The 18,771-nt window shown below is 37.4% G+C and overlaps 3 protein-coding genes across 3 annotated transcripts; 2 read left to right on the top strand and 1 right to left on the bottom strand.

Moving 5' to 3' along the window:
• Window positions 1–57: 57 nt before the first annotated feature.
• LOC145889208 (uncharacterized) lies at window positions 58–5,138 on the top strand. The gene is made up of 17 exons (XM_082980112.1): window positions 58–136; window positions 226–376; window positions 451–511; window positions 2,103–2,160; window positions 2,401–2,427; window positions 2,549–2,682; window positions 2,743–2,834; window positions 2,906–3,075; window positions 3,227–3,374; window positions 3,465–3,518; window positions 3,619–3,773; window positions 3,851–3,970; window positions 4,124–4,221; window positions 4,420–4,544; window positions 4,677–4,741; window positions 4,805–4,936; window positions 5,016–5,138. The coding sequence occupies exons 1-17, from the start codon at window positions 125–127 to the stop codon at window positions 5,076–5,078; spliced, it is 1,665 nt and encodes a 554-aa protein (XP_082836238.1). The 5' UTR covers window positions 58–124; the 3' UTR covers window positions 5,079–5,138.
• Window positions 5,139–5,472: 334 nt separating this feature from the next.
• Window positions 5,473–10,514, bottom strand: LOC145895667 (uncharacterized). The gene is made up of 12 exons (XM_082984465.1): window positions 10,355–10,514; window positions 10,072–10,279; window positions 9,463–9,612; window positions 9,349–9,403; window positions 8,542–8,624; window positions 7,432–7,473; window positions 7,239–7,359; window positions 7,047–7,079; window positions 6,896–6,970; window positions 6,462–6,764; window positions 6,007–6,066; window positions 5,473–5,878 (listed from the first exon to the last, which is right to left on the bottom strand). Exons 1-12 carry the CDS (start codon window positions 10,384–10,386, stop codon window positions 5,670–5,672), a joined length of 1,371 nt encoding a protein of 456 aa, XP_082840591.1. The 5' UTR covers window positions 10,387–10,514; the 3' UTR covers window positions 5,473–5,669.
• A 1,619-nt stretch (window positions 10,515–12,133) lies between these two features.
• LOC145897003 (alanine--glyoxylate aminotransferase 2, mitochondrial-like) lies at window positions 12,134–15,164 on the top strand. Its single transcript, XM_082985159.1, has 6 exons — window positions 12,134–12,448; window positions 12,517–12,610; window positions 12,925–13,140; window positions 13,393–13,565; window positions 13,789–14,029; window positions 14,114–15,164. Exons 1-6 carry the CDS (start codon window positions 12,336–12,338, stop codon window positions 14,753–14,755), a joined length of 1,479 nt encoding a protein of 492 aa, XP_082841285.1. The 5' UTR covers window positions 12,134–12,335; the 3' UTR covers window positions 14,756–15,164.
• The last annotated feature ends 3,607 nt before the right edge of the window (window positions 15,165–18,771 follow it).

Here is an 18,771-nt window from a genome sequence, read left to right as displayed (position 1 = left end):
GCTCCTCCATTCTGTATTGTAGCAATCCCGCGAAAATAAATTTAAATTGAGGTTTTTAGCGTCGACCGGCGAGTTGCTCAAGTTGGTTTGGTTTTAATCTTTCAACGATTAAAGACAAAGAATCATGGCAACAATGGTATGTACATCCACTTTCAAATTCACGTATAGGTTTTTGAAAAAGTGTAATTTAGGTGTTACAAACAGCTATTTACGTGTTTCTTGCAGACTGCGTGTGCGACGGCTGTCAGTGATGAAACTTTAAACAAAGTAGAAAGCAAAATATTCATAAAACGAATGCTGGCTATTGGGATATCAAATATTGCATACATACGAAATCTTCTTCCGGAAACTGCATTTTCCGACAGAAAGTTTGAGGGTGTGAAGTTGGTTTTGTAGTTTGTTCATCAAAATACGCAATGTTATAACTTGACATATGACTACTTTTGTTAGGTTTGGCTCTGAAAATTTTAAAGGAACAAGGTCATGAAGGTGCAAATCAAATGGTTAACTGGTATGAAGTGTTTATTTTATGGCTTATTATCTTGGAACTGTTTGAGTGCATACCATTGTGGTTTGTTTACAAACAACTGAAAATCACTTAACCATTAGGCCTGTTTACATGATCGGGACTATCTCCGTTTACATGATCGGGACTTTGCGTAAAGTCGCACTTTATGCTGGTCGCAGTTTTAGGGGAAGCAAAACTTAAAATCACCGATTTCTATAAGACTGGACGAAGCAAGTCTGGGCTGCGAATGGGTTGACGTCGGCCATAGGCTATATAATACTGCAAGAGATATAGAAACGTGCGTTTTTATTAAAATAGAAACGAAAACTAAGTCAAATATACAAAAATATTACTTTCCACAAATTTTTTATGTGCGTTTGTGTCATTTTGCTTTGCAAACAGTAGGCCTATAGATAGCTCATTTGTATTCAAAATATTAAATTTAGAAATGTTTTGAGTTTTGTTGTATACCCAAAGGTCATTTTAAAACTATAATGTAAAGTGTCATGTATCTGCAAGGCAACATTCTAAACACCACATTACTACTTGCTGTATCTCTCAAAGGTGTAATTTTCCTTAGCTATTATAAAGAAAGCAATAAAACAACTACAGACTTCTTTGTTTATTTACAAACCTATCAGCTAAAGAAGGAATTGATACAAAAAGAAAATGATCCAGTTAACCAAGCACAAAAAATATAATCACACCAATACAATGCAATATCCCCACAGAATAGTATGAATACAAAATCAAAAAAAATTTTTTTTATTGCAAATAATGCCAACAGCAAACATGTCCTGTGAATGTATAATGTAGCTTTTCTGAGGAAAAAACCAAGACCTTTTTAATCTGAAGATTCAACAGCACAAGAACAGGATGTATACATTTAATGCCAACATGGGTTCATTTCATAAGCCTTCAAAACACAAAAAAATATGGTGTGAAATATTAATGCTTTACAACGATATTTTTGCAATTTCTGCTTTTAGCAGGCTACACCAATTTCTCTGTAACTTTTGGTTCTATAGCCAAAGTGTATGTTTGGGTAGCTCACTTAAGCAAAACATAAACCCAACTTTAATAAATACATTAAGTTAGTTTGTTTTTAAAGGAAAACAACAAAATACCTATATGATTCACTTTCATCTTTTTACAATGTCCTTCACCTGTCTTGGGACTGCCAAGTGTATTTTACAATTTCTAGTGAAGAGTTGGTCAGATTTTCTGCTACCTTTTTTTATCACTAACGTTTTCTTGCGCCTGTGCCACAAAATGTAACTATACTAACTTGAATATTTTGTTTTTAACGCAAAAAGATGTCAAGCTGTAACAACTTTCGGCAACATATATGGTATCCGGCCATATTTGTTTTGAGTTTTCATGCAAAAAGACGTTTTTATTTCAACTGGGCAGCTGTTTTTCGAAACGTTTAGCTATAGTTGGCTCCCGGAACTTTTCGGTTTGAGACTTTCAAAAGTCCCGATAAAAGTACCCTGACTTAAATTACGTCACTTCCTGTCTGGAGTCCCGTTTGCTGAAAATCCCGACGAAAGTCCCGATCATGTAAACAGGCCTATTGTTGTTTTAACTACAGGATGAAAGGAATATATGATGCATTAGAACATGAATACCTTCGCGTACTCATTTTTGCTGTAAGAATTTTCTTTGCATACGTAACTTTAAATTAACAACCTTTGCATTCAAAACATCAAAACAAAAATTATCAAGTGTAACACGGTTGCTAATAGCGTTAAGTCAACTTCGTAAAATACAAATTCCATTGAGTTGGTAAAGTACAGTTTGTTTATCATTGGTGTTTATTCAGTTTAGCAAAAATAGTTATGGCAACTATTGCTGCCACAATGTTTGTTGTTATAGTCTGTATATTTTAGATTATGCAAGATCCCAAGGATGCAAACGTAAGTATATACTTATACGTTTACTTATACATTACATATATAGCCTAGTTGTTTGCAACCAAAATGCAGACTCAAAGAAGAAATCTTCTGTCTAATTTGAAGTGTTAAACGTTTTCGACAGAGTTTAATCGAAACGTATTCCTTTGGCTTCACTTATCACGATGGAGGTGTACAAGCAAGCGTCAAAGTTGGAGACAAAAAGGGAAAACCAACCAGTCTTTTCACGAAGCAAAAGACAAAGGAATCCGCCAAACAGTCAGGCTATTAATGCTGCGATTATGAAATCCACATACGCTCATGCTCGTTTGTATTTAGGATGCTCCGCAACTTAATAGTCCTCACTAGCAATCTGGACGATTTGCCGGAAAATGTCGTCATGACTGTTCGACTTCTCTACTATGACCAAGGTTGCGTTAATTAAGGTCGTGTTTTTAACAGATAAACGCCCCACACTCTTATACGTTTATTTCTAGCGCAGTTACACCAAAGGATTACCAGCCTTCGAGCTGCTTTGTTGAGGCTGGGGAAAAGGACTCTCTGAAGTTTGCGGCAGATAACGTTCGCATTAAAGTAGGAGAAGTCCTGACCCCCTACGCAACCGTAAAGTTGAGAGCACGAGCAGGAAAACGCCAATTCGCGGATAATGAGGTGGGTTAAAAACCAGTTTTTCCATACATGACTTTTCTAGTTTTCGGAGAAATGCAGCAGCATTACCACGTAAGTTTCAGTAACTTTATTCGCAGTTTGTTTAAATCCACTTTTGTGCTTTTCTCACTATAATCGACATTATTTCGTTTAGAACGAACCAAGCGGCGACGAAGTTCAAGCAATGAGTCGAAGTTTGGATGAATCACGTGGCGTTTGCAACTTATCACAAGCTACAACCACGAACATTTCGGTGCCCGAAGACAAAAATTCCTTAGAAATAAAACACAGTGTAACAGCAGGTGAAGGCTGTTCATTAATAACCTCGTGTTAAATTATCTGCCTGTCGTCTTTCGCTGAGCAACACTAATTTATACTTCGATCTTTTATAGAAATTAAAGCCCAAAGAAGTGATCTTTCGTCCGGTGAAGAGATGGATGAAGGAGGTGGGGTTTTGGTGTTGGTTTGAGACGAATCACAAATATACAACTTTTGTGCAGCCAGTCAAGGTTGTTGCAAACTTCAACCCACAATTGCTATATTTAGGTCTTGGCGTCCGTTGTCCATGTGGTGATTCCGACGACGACGGAACTATGATTTTGTGCTCCCGCTGTAACTATTGGCAACACGCGATTTGCTTCTGCGTTCCAGATAACAGCAAAACGCCAGACAATCACGCGTGCCATATTTGTAGCGAAAGGGTAATTATTTCGCTACAGCTGACGTTGGCAGTAATATTTCCATTTTGCAAAACTGTGCCTCATAATGGTTTTTGCAGGTGGGCGTTTTGTGCACTGACCCACGCCTGCCAGGACTTTCAAAGATTCGCCAACAAGAACTGTGCGCGTGGAGGCGAATCCTTCTCACTTGCCAAGACCTAGAAACTATAACTGTTGCTGTAAGTTTACGACAATAAGGAAAATAACTGTATAATAACGCTCTATAATTCATTGTTGCATTATATCCTATTAAACATTAGCACTGATGCATTTATTACCAAAAATTGAAAAATGCAATAAATCGCGTAAAGCCAATTAAATTTTTGAAACAGGAAGTGTGCAATGTGTTGGATTGTGCGCGACCGCTGGCACAAAAGATTGTGAGTCGTTTGATCGAGGAAGGAATCGTGCACGTCGACAAGGGTCAAAGGTTATGTTAGGTTTAAGCTTACTGGTTGCATGATAGCTTACTCGTTCAGATTAGTGTTTGTAGAGACAGGGAAATTATTTATGTTTGAACTGAGCCGAACCAGTTTTGACTTATAAACATATGTTTTAGACGAAGCAGTCTGTTGTTAGCTTATAAGGTTTGTAATTGGGTTTTGTTTCTATGGATTGTTCAATGTAGACAGAAAAAAAGCATCGATCATTCAAAGCTGACGGAAGTTTATGGTCGAGAAATAAAACACGTTGCGAAAAATTTAGCAAGACAACGTGGAGAGTGTACCACAAGTCAAGAGTCCATCGCAAAAGGTCGGTTAAAGTAAAATTCAAGCAAGAAAGTCCAATGAATCAAAACGATACTGCAGTTTATATAGGATACGATTGTTATTTTTGGTAAATAAAACACTAATAAACCCACGATTTTTGATTTTTTTCGGGCAGCGGAACTACTAGTATCTGTGGAAAACTTGATTCCAAAGGTGAACGAAGATGTGGTGATGGCAGAGGTGAGATGGATGCATTCGGATATACATTTGGTCTCTCTTAAACACCACGTGGGTTACATATAGATTACATCTAAAACCAAGAAACTTCCTATCAGCAAAAGCTTCGCAGCGGCTGGAAACAAACGAAAAATCCATACTAGGAACAGTGGGTCGCCTTCTGCAAGCCAAGCTTCGGCTGACGCATTTCAGGAAATGGTGAGGGCTGGAGTGTATATCTACTATTGCGCAATTATCGCACTGTCTTTTGTTTATCTGCGTTTTTTTTTTATTGAAGACGGGTTCGCGAGCGAAGAAGGCGAAGATGTCCAAAAGTTCGATGATGAACAGCAGGAAATAGTTTCACTGTTGATGGAAGCGTGCTGTGTGTGTTTTTAATGTTTTTCATTTATGTTTGCAATTTTTTCAAGTTATTGACTGTGAACAGGATTGTTGAATTCTTCCATTGCCTTTCAAAGTTGTTCCAATGCATAAAAAAACACGTCATTGGCGTCGTGGTATTTCGAGAGGACAGCGTTCGAACTACATTAAGGATCTAACCGCAATAATCCCCAATCAAAAGGTGAAATGCCATCTCCCACTAATTCGTCTACATTACGTAGCTGAATATCTGCAGTTTCCAATAGAGTCGACGTGTTTGAAATGTCACCACATCAGTTGTCGAACTAAACTTAAAACGCTTTGGAAATTTAGCACCGTCTCCAAGAACCAATAATTATAAACAAAAAGCTGTGTATCTTGGATTGAATTTACTTCAAACACTCCCACACAGACACGTAAAACCACAAGTATTTACTGAAATGTGCAACGCAACAAGTATCAACATATGTTTATCACGGTAGTGAAGACACCTATGCAACGTTACATTGTGTGCACGGGAAGCGAAATGGCAATCAAGTTTGGTCCAGTAAAAAAATGTAACATTTTACACTCATCGACGGTAGGGGTGGTAACTCTGGGAAGAGGAACCAGTGGATTTGGTTGGTCCATAAGCACCACCTCCTCCGCCACCACCTGTACCAGCAGCCCCGGTTGGTTGATTTTGGTTACCACCAGTGGATTGGTTCTGGTTGTTCATGTTGCCGCCCATATTTTGGGCTCCACCCATGTTATTTCCACCACCTTGCATGTTTCCATACTCTGCAACGAATTATGGCCTTTTAAGGAACCTTTGAGTGAATGCAACCCTACAGTCTAATATATTAGAACTACTATTTACTGATATACAAATAGGATAAAAAGGCTTGCTCATGGAATAGTGGACTTACCGCCACCGCCGCGCATGGGTCCATAGCCAGACTGATTTTGTGCATAATTCCCCATGTTGCCTAGCGATTACAAACAAAGTATGTATGGGTTTGTTGAGTAAGATTAAAAACAAGTTTCTTTTGTTATATTAATATAGGGTGAAAGACACAAATTCATACAACCCTCTGAAAGCACGGATTCAAAATAATTACGATCTATGTTGAATCTTAACATTAAATAAAAAATGAAAGACATGAAAAGTGTTAACTTTCAGAAAACAGATACAAAAACCAATCATGGTACTAACATTAGGCAGGGCAGCAATAACATTGTATTGCCACTCTGCTTTGGGTTGGAAAGTAAGAAAAGAAACTTCAGTCTTATATCAAAGCATTTGCTTTGTAACATACATAACATACATATTCAATAAACCAATATCATTTAAACCAACTAAACGCAATTGTTTTGAACTTACCCGGTCCTCTCATTCCACCCATGCCCTGATTATTCATGTTGTTTGGCTGCACTCCACCTCCCATCATGTTAGGATTGTAACCTTGCATGTGCCCCATATTTGCACCCATGTTGCCACCCATATTACCCCCCATGTTGCCACCCATGTTTCCTCCCACATTTCCACCCATTTGACCCCCCATCTGTCCGCTGCCACCCATATTATTAGCACCCATATTTCCTCCACTCATGTTATTGCCACCCATATTTCCTCCCATGTTTCCACTCATTTGTTGTTGGCCTCCGTAACCTGCATACCCATACCCTTCAACATAAAAGGACAAAATTTTAAAAACTGAAGAATAATTTTCAAGAAACTTTAGATAAATCAATTGCACTGAGGTTGTGGAATCAAGTTTTTTCATAATTAATAAAATATTGTTGTCTGATGTTTACCATAGTTTTGATTTCCTCCCCCATATTGCTGTGGATAAGCTGTGGGAAAATTTTGGTTTCCATATCCATAACCACCTGAAAATACATTGAATCACTCCATAACATGAAATGCTAACAATGACATAAAACTCTCAAACATTAAATTCTTTACCCATCATCTGGTTTCCACCCATCCAATTGCCACCTTCAAAAACAAAAAAAATATTCTTTAATACAGGTATGGATAACTGAACTTTTGTTAGCTTCTTCATATTAAGTTACATTTAACATTCAAGACATTAACATCAGTTATAATTATGTTCAAGTCATACTCCATCAGAAACCTAAAAGTAACATTGCTTACCTTGATTCATTCCTTGGCCATATCCCATACTACCTCCGCCACCACCACTACCACCTCCCATGTTGCCACCATAGCTGTTATCTTGGCCATAGTTGTTGTATCCTCCTTGGCTTTGATTTGGCTGTTTACAAAAATGATTAAACAAGTATCTATTAACTAAAGGGCCATTGAGGCAACTGAGGTCAACACTTACCCCGCGCATGCTTTCTCTTGATTCAGCTCTTTTGGCTTCGCACTAAAGACAAAAATATTTAGTTTTAAATTTATCCAAAAATCAAAAGCCACAGACACATGGTTATTGTAAACTTTAAAAAAACATATGCTTACATTAAATGTCAAGTTTTAATAAAAACATTATTCGAGTTTAGCTTGTTAATTATCTTAATATACATAATAATAATACAGAACATATAGTACTCACAATACTTGGTAGAAGTTAACCAGAAAACTTGCACTTATTTTTAGGTAATGTAAAATTGACAGTAGGTGAAATTGTAGATGTTACAGATATGTAGTGATTATTTCGTTGAATAAATTCATAGTTATTTTTATTCTATTTGGACTAAAGGGGTCAAAACTAAGCAAATATTGTTTAATTTTTTTTGTATATACACAGGTTTACAATGCTCTTTACTATTAGTGAGGTGTTTAGAGATTTTAATTTTTACTCCTATAATTTTATTATCCATTTAAAATGTTCCTGTTTTGCAAAACTAGGGACAGATTTTTGTAATTAGTTATATATGCATCATGTTTAGAAGGTTTGTAATTGGAAATTAGCAATAATGTACAGTAAATAACTTAATGAAATAAATCTTAACTGTTAATGGCAACTTGTACCTAATGTTAGGGGTTATTGGAATCTATTATTTCTAAGGAAAATATCTAAAATGCCTTTTATTAATATATTAGGCTTGTTTAAAGACTGTATAATGTTGACAACAGAGATAGGTAAATATTTCTTTGGATCTGGTCAATGAAAATTTAGCTTGTGCAGAAAGGCTTTCTCGTGTTTTGTATTTCATGTTACTTCCTGCGCTTGTTTTTTGGATCGCATTGTGTTTCATTCATTTACACCTGATGAAACGAAAGGTACTGGGCAAAAGCTTGTGTATTTTGGAAAGTCAGTCTTCTTAAAAAGCGCCAAACCAGGATGATTCAGTTCACGTTACTTTTTCTGTGTTTGGCTGACTTTTTTCAGAAATGTAATGTTACATGTGTAGTATTTAAATATGATTGTATGCTGTCAAGTTGTGCATGAACGAGTGCAAATTTTTTTCAACCAAACAGAAGGGAAACCAACTTTTTTGTTGTTGATCATATGATAATGTATATCAATAGCTTGCTCTACTGCAGACTCTTCTTCAAATGTGACGAAACCAAATCCTGTCAGTGCAATTATTAACGATTTACATAAAATACGTGAAACAAACCCACTTTAAAACAAATCTATTTAATACAACAACATTATGTTAGTTAGGTATTATTTTTCCAATGTGGATAACCATGGCTGCAAAAGGCGAATTTCATGGGCACATTGCAGAGATTTCCTGCTATTTCTAGCATTAGAACTTGTTAAATTGTGTATCAATATTGAAAAAAAATACTAATTTTTTATCTAAATAATTTCAGCATACAAGTACAGTTTTAAAATGATAGTATGAGGTATTTTACCCCTAGTGCCACCTACATAAGTTTGACCTAGACCCAATTTCTAGGAAATCACGATTTTTTCAGCCATGGAGTTTTACATGCCACTATTGCCAGCAAAACAGTGTTAAGTCTACAAAGGTTCCCAACATGAACATGTGAATACTTTTTGAACACACTAAGTTTGGTTTTATGCCAAGTGATTATCCAAGGATTTCATGAGTAGTTTTCTTATTCTGCGAACAATGCAAGTATACAATTTGTATACTGTTTTTGATTAATAAACAGATATATATACCCCATGATCCACATCTGGAAACCTTTGGCTTATACGAATATTTCTTTTACAATATTCTAGTCCTTGGCATATAATTATGTATTTTCCAAATGTCATAAAATATGATGTAACACATAAACAAAAAGATTTTTTGAAAAAAAAAAACATATCAAACTAATGTACCTTTGTGTGGTTTACTTGCATCGGTCTTGCTGATAACAAACACAACCTCTGTCACCTGAACAAAAAACAACATGAGAAAATACTTCACGACACTGAATATTCAGTTTTACATACCACGCCGTATTGTTCAAAATATCTCTGGACATCTGCCTCCTTTGTGTCCATAGAAATACCACCAACGAAAATTTTATGACCCTTTTGGCTACGACCATTCTTAGGTTTTGCTTGCTGCGAGTTTCTTGGTGTGCACGGTTTAGGATCAATCTGCCGAAAATTTAAAAGTAATCTGTTTTAACCGGAGATAATAGAATGCAGATCCAGGCAGAAAAAAGGGCCAATGTTACTTTTCAATAGTGGTCATTTTTTTCTCTTGTTAGCTTCTACTTTCTGACTATGGCAGTACTTGTGCTACAACTAGTCTTATATGTTATATATGTGTAATCTCTCACAGTTATTTTTTTAATATTTCGGTCTTTAAACCATCTACAACATCTTCAGTCCAGATTGGAAACAATGACAGACAAATCCCATGTGCAAATTTGGTTGTACACGAAAACTACCTAGTATTAATATGCAAAAAATAGATATATATCCATTTAATCAACGTTCAATTATGAAATTTTAATGTGGACTGCAGCAAAGAAATGAAACAGGTCACATACAGTGCCCTAAAGTTTAAAAACAGTCAACATGGAATAACAATTTTTGACAAATTTTACTTACTTGCTTGTTGTCTAAAGTGTGTGGCCGGGACTTTAACACGTCTCCAACATTGCTGGGATTAACAAAAGTTACAAAACCAAAGCCTCTGGAGTCTCCTGTTTCTCTGTCCGTCATGAGAACACAATCCTTTACAAGACCAAACGTTGAAAAATATTCTTTCAAGCCTTCTTCAGTCGTCTTTCTGGATATTCCACCAACAAACATTTTGCTAAAAACATTTTTAATGATTAATTGTAATAAGGGTAACAAGTTGACCAATGTATATGCAATAACTTGACCTTACCCAGCTTCATCTGATTTGTCATTGTAAGACATGGTTAAACACAACAGTTGCGCTTGGTGTTGAATAAAATAAGTCTGTAATTCGAACTTTTGCTGCGTAACATACAAAATAAAGCAGTTACAAAAAGTTTGCAAAGACGGCCAAACTTTTTATCGAAATTATCTAAAAATAAACTGCAGAACAAACTATTGAGGTAATTTGAATCAAGCTGCTTCCAATTTCGAAGTTACACAATTTCACCTTCGGCTTTCTGCTTAGAGAAAGAGAGAAGGAAAACAGAGAAGCACGCCAACAAAAATGGCGGATGAGAAAAGCGTTTGCTTAACAAGGCGAAGTCGTGCTTCGCGAAACTTGATCATGCGAATCCTTTTTACACGGCGATTACCGCGGGCTTACAACAATAAAGTATTTTACAGATTTTCTAATGTCATTTTTAAATATATTCGGATGTCAAAATCATAGTCATGGCACTATCTATGCTTACACCAAAGAATAACAAATATCTACTTTAAAATCTCGTTGGTGCTTGCCAACAGCTGCTTGAACTAAAGTTTGGAGTATGTGTCATTTCATACTCTTATCCAGGATATGATTTACCTTCTGTTGTGCAGGTTGTTTTCGTTTAAGACTTTAATTGGTATAATATTCAATCGCGTTTATTATGTAATACTTGCTTGGTCCCCAAATACAATTTGAACAGCTTGCACAACTGGTGGTTTGTCAACAGCCTGCATTATTTCCATTATAGCATGAGTCGCATGGTATTGATTAAGCTCATTTTTAATTTATTTCTGTGCTTTCTTACAAATCCTTAGATAACTTGATACAATTACAAACATTTTATTTTCATTCACTAACCTGGAAAATTCACAAACAATTACTCTTCACCAGATTAATTTTTTGTTTTGTTTTCTTGTTTGTTTAATAAAAGTTTCAGACACATTCGTAATAAAAAATGAAGATTGATTTCAAGTTCATCGATCATAACATCATTCCAAATCGACTGGTTAATTGTGAATTCTCAGTGTTTTAGTAAAATTATTTAATATCGTTTCAAGTTGTCTGTTGGAAACATATACGACTTCAGTAGCCAAGTAACGACAAAATACAACAAATTTAACAAAAAGAGTGAAATCACTTACATTTTATAAGTTGCAATAAAAGTTCGTGTAACTTCCAAAGATCGGCGTAACTAAATGTAGTTTAGCTGCAGATGACCGGAGTTTTAAAAGTTCGCTTGTTTGTTGGAGAGCAGATGCATTCATGCGTGACAATCAGTCGGCCTTAATACTTGCACTTTCCAAACACGTAGGTTTCGTGTATGCGTTCTTTGCGGCGATTAATTGTTCCGCTTCTTGGCGCGTAAAAGCTTGCCACCAGTGCTCAGTGTATATGTGCTGTTTGTTGCTACGGTTCAATGCGTTACCTTCACAAATTTTGCATTGAGCCAATTGCATTTATGCCATTCGCGTCTTCAATTTAATGTCAACTTTGTGCACCAAGGAAGTATAGAGTTACGCTAATATATTTACAAACAGTTTTGAGAAATATACTTTACTAAAGTATCCAAAAAGTTTGGCATTACTTGAGACAGTCTAAAAATACTGAGAGGTTGATGGTTAAATTAATAGGGGCCAATTGTTTCCTGGGCAGGAGAGTTGACCTACAACGAACCGTTCTGTAACGTTGGACGCAATGCAGCCAACTAAAACTTTTGTGCAGTCGTTCAGACGCCTAGCACTGCGTTGGACAACAGTTTGTTTATACAGTGTCACCATAAAGAGGTTTGAACAGGCGCGTTTGCACCGGGTTGTAGTTTGAAAAGGTAACCCATATTGCATTGAGGTACATTTTTGCAGTCGTAGGGTTTGTATTGAATAAGACTCTCATATTTATGCATATTGGACTGATGTTACTGCAAGGCTACGTTAATAAGTAAAACCACTTGAAAACAGCAGACGAGGCCTGATTTGACCGCATAATGTATTTGCATCGGGCTTTGTCTGCCTTCCGAAAGTTTTCGACAGCTGTTCGTTACGATCCATCAGGACGCCCAGTGCTTCCGGATTGTCAGTGGAAACCTCAAAATTACTGGTTGGTATAAATACATTCTATGTTTACCACAACGCACGCAGTGTTAAGTGTTAACAAACTTCTTATAGCGGAAAAACATATGCAGAAGTGCAAGCAATCCGCAGCAGACACATGCCGCCTACAATCAAGCCAGCATACCACGATCCTCTATTGCTCACAGAGGTAGATTTCTATGCTCTTTAGGGTTAAACCTATTTTTTGTTTCATACTCTTTTCGGAATTGCCAAACTAAAGTTTATATTTTTTATGTTGTGGATCAGTGACTCTCAACCGCGAATCTCAACTATATATTTCATTATTCAATACACAATGTTTCATGTGTGAATTTTTTTGCACAATTTTGTTGTATGGTCATGGTTTGCTGTTTCTCTTCATAAGTTTGTTTTGGTTAACGTGTGTTGTAACAACGAAGGTTATTAATCAATGCTACACATACAACATATATTATCTTCACTGACAACTCCGAATATGTCCAGGGCAAAATGCAATGGCTTTGGGACGACAAGGGGAAAAGGTATTTGGACATGTTCTCGGGAATTGTGACTGTTAGCGTTGGTCATTGCCACCCCAAAGTCAACGAAGCTCTCGAAAAGCAACTCGGCAAATTGTGGCACACAACAACTACATATATGACGTCACCGATGCACGAGTATGCCGAAAAACTGACGTCGTTTATGCCTGGAAATCTTAAGGTAACGAAAAAGAATATGGGTGTTTTAATTGTGCCATGTACGACAACATATATCTTTCGACATGAATAAATACACTAAAATGTCACATTTTTTGCTGGAAGTGGTAATATTCAACAATTATTGTGACATTGTTGCTGCCGAGTATATTAAATCTTCTTGCCTAACGCCAAAACAATCGTAGATTTTCTTTTAGCGATATTGCGCCTGCTCTGCATTACACTTCCAAGTTATGTAAGTTTCGATTTTTGGCAGGTTTGTTTTTTTACGAATAGCGGTTCAGAAGCGAATGACCTGGCCATGGCCTTGGCTCGAGAACACACAAAAGTTTTTGATTTAATTGCTCTGCGTAACTGCTACCACGGTGCAAGCCCATATACAATGGGACTAACAGCACACGGAAGTTGGAAACACAGTTATGCGAACGGGTTAGTTGCAAAACATATATAGACCTGAACTTTTGTAGCTTTGTTATTTTTAGGACTGGACGACCAACGACAATTCTATTTGTAATGTTTTATACCTGCTGCCCTGCAGCACATATTTGTCCTTGAGCTTTATCTTTAAAAGCGTAATATTTTATCTATAAAATTTTCGGAAATAAATCATTCTTATGGGTTTGCGTATTTTTTGAATGACTTTATTTCGTAGATTTGGCATTCACCACACAATTAATCCAGACCCTTACCTGGGAATATGGGGCGGCTCCCAATGTCGAGACAGCCTTGTTCAAACTGATCGAATATGTGGATGCTCACAAGGAGAGTGCCAGGCATCGCAAAAATACCTCGATCAACTTCAAGAGGTGTTAGACACCACCGTTGGTAAAAAAGTGGCAGGTTTTTTTAGTGAGCCTATCCAAGGAGTCGGTGGGGTAGTGCAATATCCCAAGGTATTGTATTTGATCATAAATGTATTTCGCTGTATTTGTTTTGAAAGTCATTACAAACTACTTGAATTCATGATTATCTAACAGGGGTTCCTGAAAGGAGCATACGAGAAAATTCGTGCCAAGGGCGGCGTGTGTATTGCCGACGAAGTGCAGACCGGCTTCGGTCGTCTCGGATCTCACATGTGGGGCTTCGAGAGTCAGGGCGTGATGCCTGATATCGTCACAATGGCCAAAGGCATCGCGAACGGCTTCCCCATGGGAGCTGTCGTAACCACGCCTGAGATCGCTGCCTCTTTCTCTGGCGTCAGTCACTTAAACACATTTGGCGGAAATCCGTTGGCCTGTGCGGTGGCTGGCAAGGTGCTCGACGTCATCAAGGAAGAAGACACGCAAAGAAACTCTGATATCCTGGGAAGGCGCATGATTACTGAGCTTAGTAAACTACGCGAGGAGTTTGATGTAGTCGGTGATGTAAGGGGCAAAGGTCTAATGATTGGGGTGGAACTTGTTGATAATAAGGAAACACGAGCTCCTCTCGGCAACCCGGAAGTAACAGAGATATGGAACGACATGAAAGATATGGGACTGGTCCTGGGTCGTGGTGGAATGCGCTTGAATGTCTTGCGCATAAAGCCACCAATGTGCGTGAACGAGCAGGATGCTGACTTCACCGTGGCCGTATTAAGAAAGGCATTTCAAAACTACTCTAAAAATCGTGCTGCATAACACTTGAACATAACCTCATTTCACATTTGTCACGTTTGGTGGCGTTCGATAAAACCTATCACCGTCTTCTGCATGAAATCCGTTCCAAAGACCGTGTTATTTCTATCATTTTGTGGTGGTCAAATTATTTTTATTTCGGGTTTCTCCTGTTTGAATAACTTGTCTGTTTCTGTTGCATCGAGTGATTTAACTACGGAATCATTCATGGGAGGTCGAATCAAATATCTACCTGATGATAATAATCCTGTTGATTCGACATGCACAAGAAAACTTTCTTCGATGAATTTTCTTCGAACCAAACTAGAAAGATATAACTGTTAACTTTTATGAAGACGCTGAGTGTCTTTTTATCACTGATTGATTCCGCCGTTTTTCGTATTAAATGAATCCAACTATAAATAAAATAAAAAGAGGCGTTATACAAAAAAAATTACCCAAAACTACAAATCCAATCTTCAGGAAAAGTGAGCATGTGACTTACCGTTTTGCTTGTTTTTGCGATATCCAACTCAGTGGGTGTGGTATATTCTATAGGCCAGGATAAACTGTAACGCTTAAGTCAATTGCAAAAGGGTTGAGTGATAATATAGCGGCAACGGCATTGTTGTTGCAACATGCACAATGCCAAATTCAAAATTTGATTTCCACCAGGTGGTGCGGTTAGGAAGTAATGTAAACACATCCGAGTAGAAGGACAACAGAGAGTCGCTGGTTGGGCACAAAATATAATAATAAGCACCCTAGTAGTCATGCATTAGTTCCTTTTTTTCTAAACGAAAGAATAAAACGCTTCATTCATAGAAAGTGAAATGGAATGGTTATATATTTCCCGAGCCTGTTGGCAATGAAGGTATTTTAATTTATCTCGGAAAAGTTTTCATCAGGTTGACTGTCGGCTTGGTGTCTACGTTCACGTGGTGGTTCAAAGAATTTATCAAATTTTGCATTCAACTTTTGAACGGTCCCAGGAGTAAAATTTTAGTTTAGGAATATTTTTTTAGAAAAGCAATGTATCTTTACTTAACATTACCGTTTTGGTCTCGTGGATCTTTGTTATTGTTTTTCTTGAATGAGGTGAATACCAGCCTTTCCGTTCGTGTATGAACTTTGGCTTTCTTTGGGGTATCTTCTGTGATTTAATGATGACTCGCTTTTGTTCTCACGTGGAAACGCTAGATGTGCATACGTAATGTATGGAGGAGTTCGCAGGAAATTTGAGTACTATCGTTTTGTGGTGGCCATCTTTCTCTTTTTCGGGGTTTTCCGCCTGTTTGATCAATGGAATCTGTTGCACAGAGTGATTTAACTAAATAATGGTTTGTAGGAGTTCGAATCAGATCATAACAAGATGAAATTGTGCAACATTCGACGTCAAGCGATTTCCAAGTATTTCAGTTCATTCCAGTTCCATGCTCGAATTTCTTTGAAATGTTTTTTAATGTTTGTTCGAAATGAATGTACTCGTGTTCTCTTTGTGTCCGTCAAATTTGTTTAGCTGTATTTATTCCCGCTTTACTTTTCTCAGCGTGTGGCGACGTGAAGCAAGATTTATCGATTCTTCCAATTTAGATATCAAAACGAAAGCGATCTTAAGCCTATAAATGTGTAAGGCTGGATTTTTTGCCTCATATGTGCGAGAGACCCGCTGAACTTCCGAAAATTTCTTACCGACACTGGTTGTCACAAGCGCATGCTGTCGGTGTAATGTTATTACCGAATGAGGCAATAATATGTATGATTAACTTAGATTCAATTTCGTTTGATTTTATGCCGATTCATGCTAAACTCGTTTAGCCTAAAAATTGTTCGCCAGAGGGTAGAGAAGGCAAGTGAGAAACCGCACGTCCATAAATCGAATGGAAAAGTTAATAAATGACTTGCTGTATGTCGCCCAACTATGAAAGCCGCGTATATCCCCGAGAGCTTCAGGAATGGCTAAAAATGATTGAGGTGTGTAAACGCTGGCACAAAAGCTCGTTAATATGTGAAATACAACGGCTAGCCTGCGCTGTACATGAAAATCAAGGCAAAAATGTTATTATATTTCACACTTGTTTGTTTTGCGGCACAGGCGTCCACAGTTTAGGATGTCAGTGTTGTTTGGAATAAAACTTAAATTTTAAAATGCAATGATTGTGACAGAAAACCTGCTCAGACAAATGAGTGTCAAACTTTTTGTTTTAGTTGCCCTCACGGTATCAATTCATCTCCGGATATTCTGCAATGGAAAAGAAGGTAAAAACCTATGTTTAAGTGTGTGTACATGTATGTATGTATGTATGTATGTATGTATGTATGTATGATGTCTGTGTGTTTTGAGGCCTCTTCTGTTGTACTTGCTCTTATGTTTGTTTGTACTGAGTTTCGGAGTTCATGAATATTTCTCCAACCGTTACTCATTTAAACCTGTGTATTATGCCTAAATGTTATTTTGTGGTTGTGTTCAGTCCATGTACACAAGCAATTTTCGAGGTGTTCAAATCGTTCATTTCAACATAAAACTTGTTCCAGTTGTGGGAAAACCTGTTATTTCATTGCGATATGGATTGTCTCATCGTATCCATGTTAAACTTTCCTTCGAGACGAAAGCAGCGATTGATTGGAACCAATCTAGAATAATTTGCAATGTGACAATTTATAAACTACCAGGTTGGTCAAAAACACGATGGTATTTCATTTGAATAAAGAAGCATATTTAACAGGTTTTGCAAAAAAACGTTGTAACGAGACAACATTGGACAAGCGTCTTGTGAGTACGAAGCAAAGAACCGAAAACAAAGTAAATATTTGGGGACTAGGCCACCGGGTTTGAATGCCAGTGGGCTTTGTTATGAGCACTTACTTTGGCAAACAGCCAAATCAAGCGTTGTATATCTTGAGGCATTAAAGTGTAGACCAGTGGTTGCCAACCTTTTGGTCACGAATCTCCTATAAAATCATTAAGTTTACCGAATCCTGCGTAAGATTTCCTTTTATGCTCCTATAACAAACAAGGTTGTACATTTCTATCAAGAAATGAATGTGTGCGACGCAAAAAGTAGGAAAAGATCAAAATCCAAAATTTATTTGAAAATAAACAAAACATAAAGAAGACAGGAGAACGGAAAATGGCAAAATGTGCTTATGAAGGCTGCATTTGATCATTTCACGTTTACGATCCCACGGACATGGGTCAGCCAACCCTGTTTAAGAACCACTGGTCTATAAGTTTAACCAATTGGACTTAACTGGGACATGCCGTGCACACTAACATAGCAAATTTTGTAGGCTTGTAGCTCGTCGATGATGTTTAAGGATCTGAAAAGAAGAACTTGGTTCTGTGTTGTCGCATTCTACAAACTGGACAACAAAACTAGTGAGCGTGCATTTAAGGTCATACAAACGGAACGAGGTGTGTGTGCACATATATGTAGCTATGTCGCATGTTTTCAAGTGATGTAAAATAACGCGAAATTCGACAGGTGATCGTTTGCCAAAAGTGAGAAAAACTGTGACCGACTTCAAAGCTTCGCTTTCCTGGGAACCACGAAAAAAATGGAAAAACAGCAGCGTCAGATATGAAGTTCAAGCAAGGTACAGTGCTTTATAAACAAGTGCTTTAAAAAATCTTTGACCGGCAGCTGTTGTGTATAGAGCTGAAAGAGAAGGACATTGGGCGTCACGTGATTGCAGATTGGAAACGAATACCAGTTGTTTACTCAACTTTAAGGGATCCGACTTTTGCGGTAACAAACGTTCAAAGCATTCTTATACCGACTTTAAAAACGTGGAATTTTCTTTTCAGGTGAGCTTCGGATTAGAGCAATAGTTCGCGACCAGAAGATGCAGCACAACGTAACACTCAATTCTGACTGTACTGGTCCTGACGAGTGTTCATACTGTCATTGTTCGACTTGGGCCGACCTGAATCTATGCCAGAAAAAAGACAGTAAATATCTATTAGCCATCGGCAACTATAAATGTTTGTTCCGAACAAGCGCAATGTTGTGTTTGATTAGAATCGTCCATAACAAATG

Source organism: Ascidia mentula, chromosome 1 (genome assembly GCF_947561715.1).
Source record: "Ascidia mentula chromosome 1, kaAscMent1.1, whole genome shotgun sequence".
Taxonomy (NCBI): domain Eukaryota; kingdom Metazoa; phylum Chordata; class Ascidiacea; order Phlebobranchia; family Ascidiidae; genus Ascidia; species Ascidia mentula.
Note: the sequence above shows the minus strand (reverse complement) of the source record. Positions and strands in the feature narration are given on the sequence as shown.

Bases quoted from the DNA above. Each gene is read 5' to 3' on its own strand.
- LOC145889208 (XM_082980112.1), top strand. The intron at 3,076-3,226 runs GTGGGTTAAAAA...TATTTCGTTTAG, and splicing joins GCCAATTCGCGGATAATGAG to AACGAACCAAGCGGCGACGA. The intron at 3,375-3,464 runs GTGAAGGCTGTT...GATCTTTTATAG, and splicing joins AAAACACAGTGTAACAGCAG to AAATTAAAGCCCAAAGAAGT.
- LOC145895667 (XM_082984465.1), bottom strand. From the start codon at position 10,386: ATGTCTTACAATGACAAATCAGATGAAGCTGG. The intron at 9,404-9,462 runs GTATGTAAAACT...TTTTTTGTTCAG, and splicing joins ATTTTGAACAATACGGCGTG to GTGACAGAGGTTGTGTTTGT. The intron at 5,879-6,006 runs GTAAGTCCACTA...AATTCGTTGCAG, and splicing joins ACCCATGCGCGGCGGTGGCG to AGTATGGAAACATGCAAGGT.
- LOC145897003 (XM_082985159.1), top strand. From the start codon at position 12,336: ATGTATTTGCATCGGGCTTTGTCTGCCTTCCGAAAGTTTTCGACAGCT. The intron at 12,611-12,924 runs GTAGATTTCTAT...GAATATGTCCAG, and splicing joins ATCCTCTATTGCTCACAGAG to GGCAAAATGCAATGGCTTTG. The intron at 13,141-13,392 runs GTAACGAAAAAG...GATTTTTGGCAG, and splicing joins TTATGCCTGGAAATCTTAAG to GTTTGTTTTTTTACGAATAG.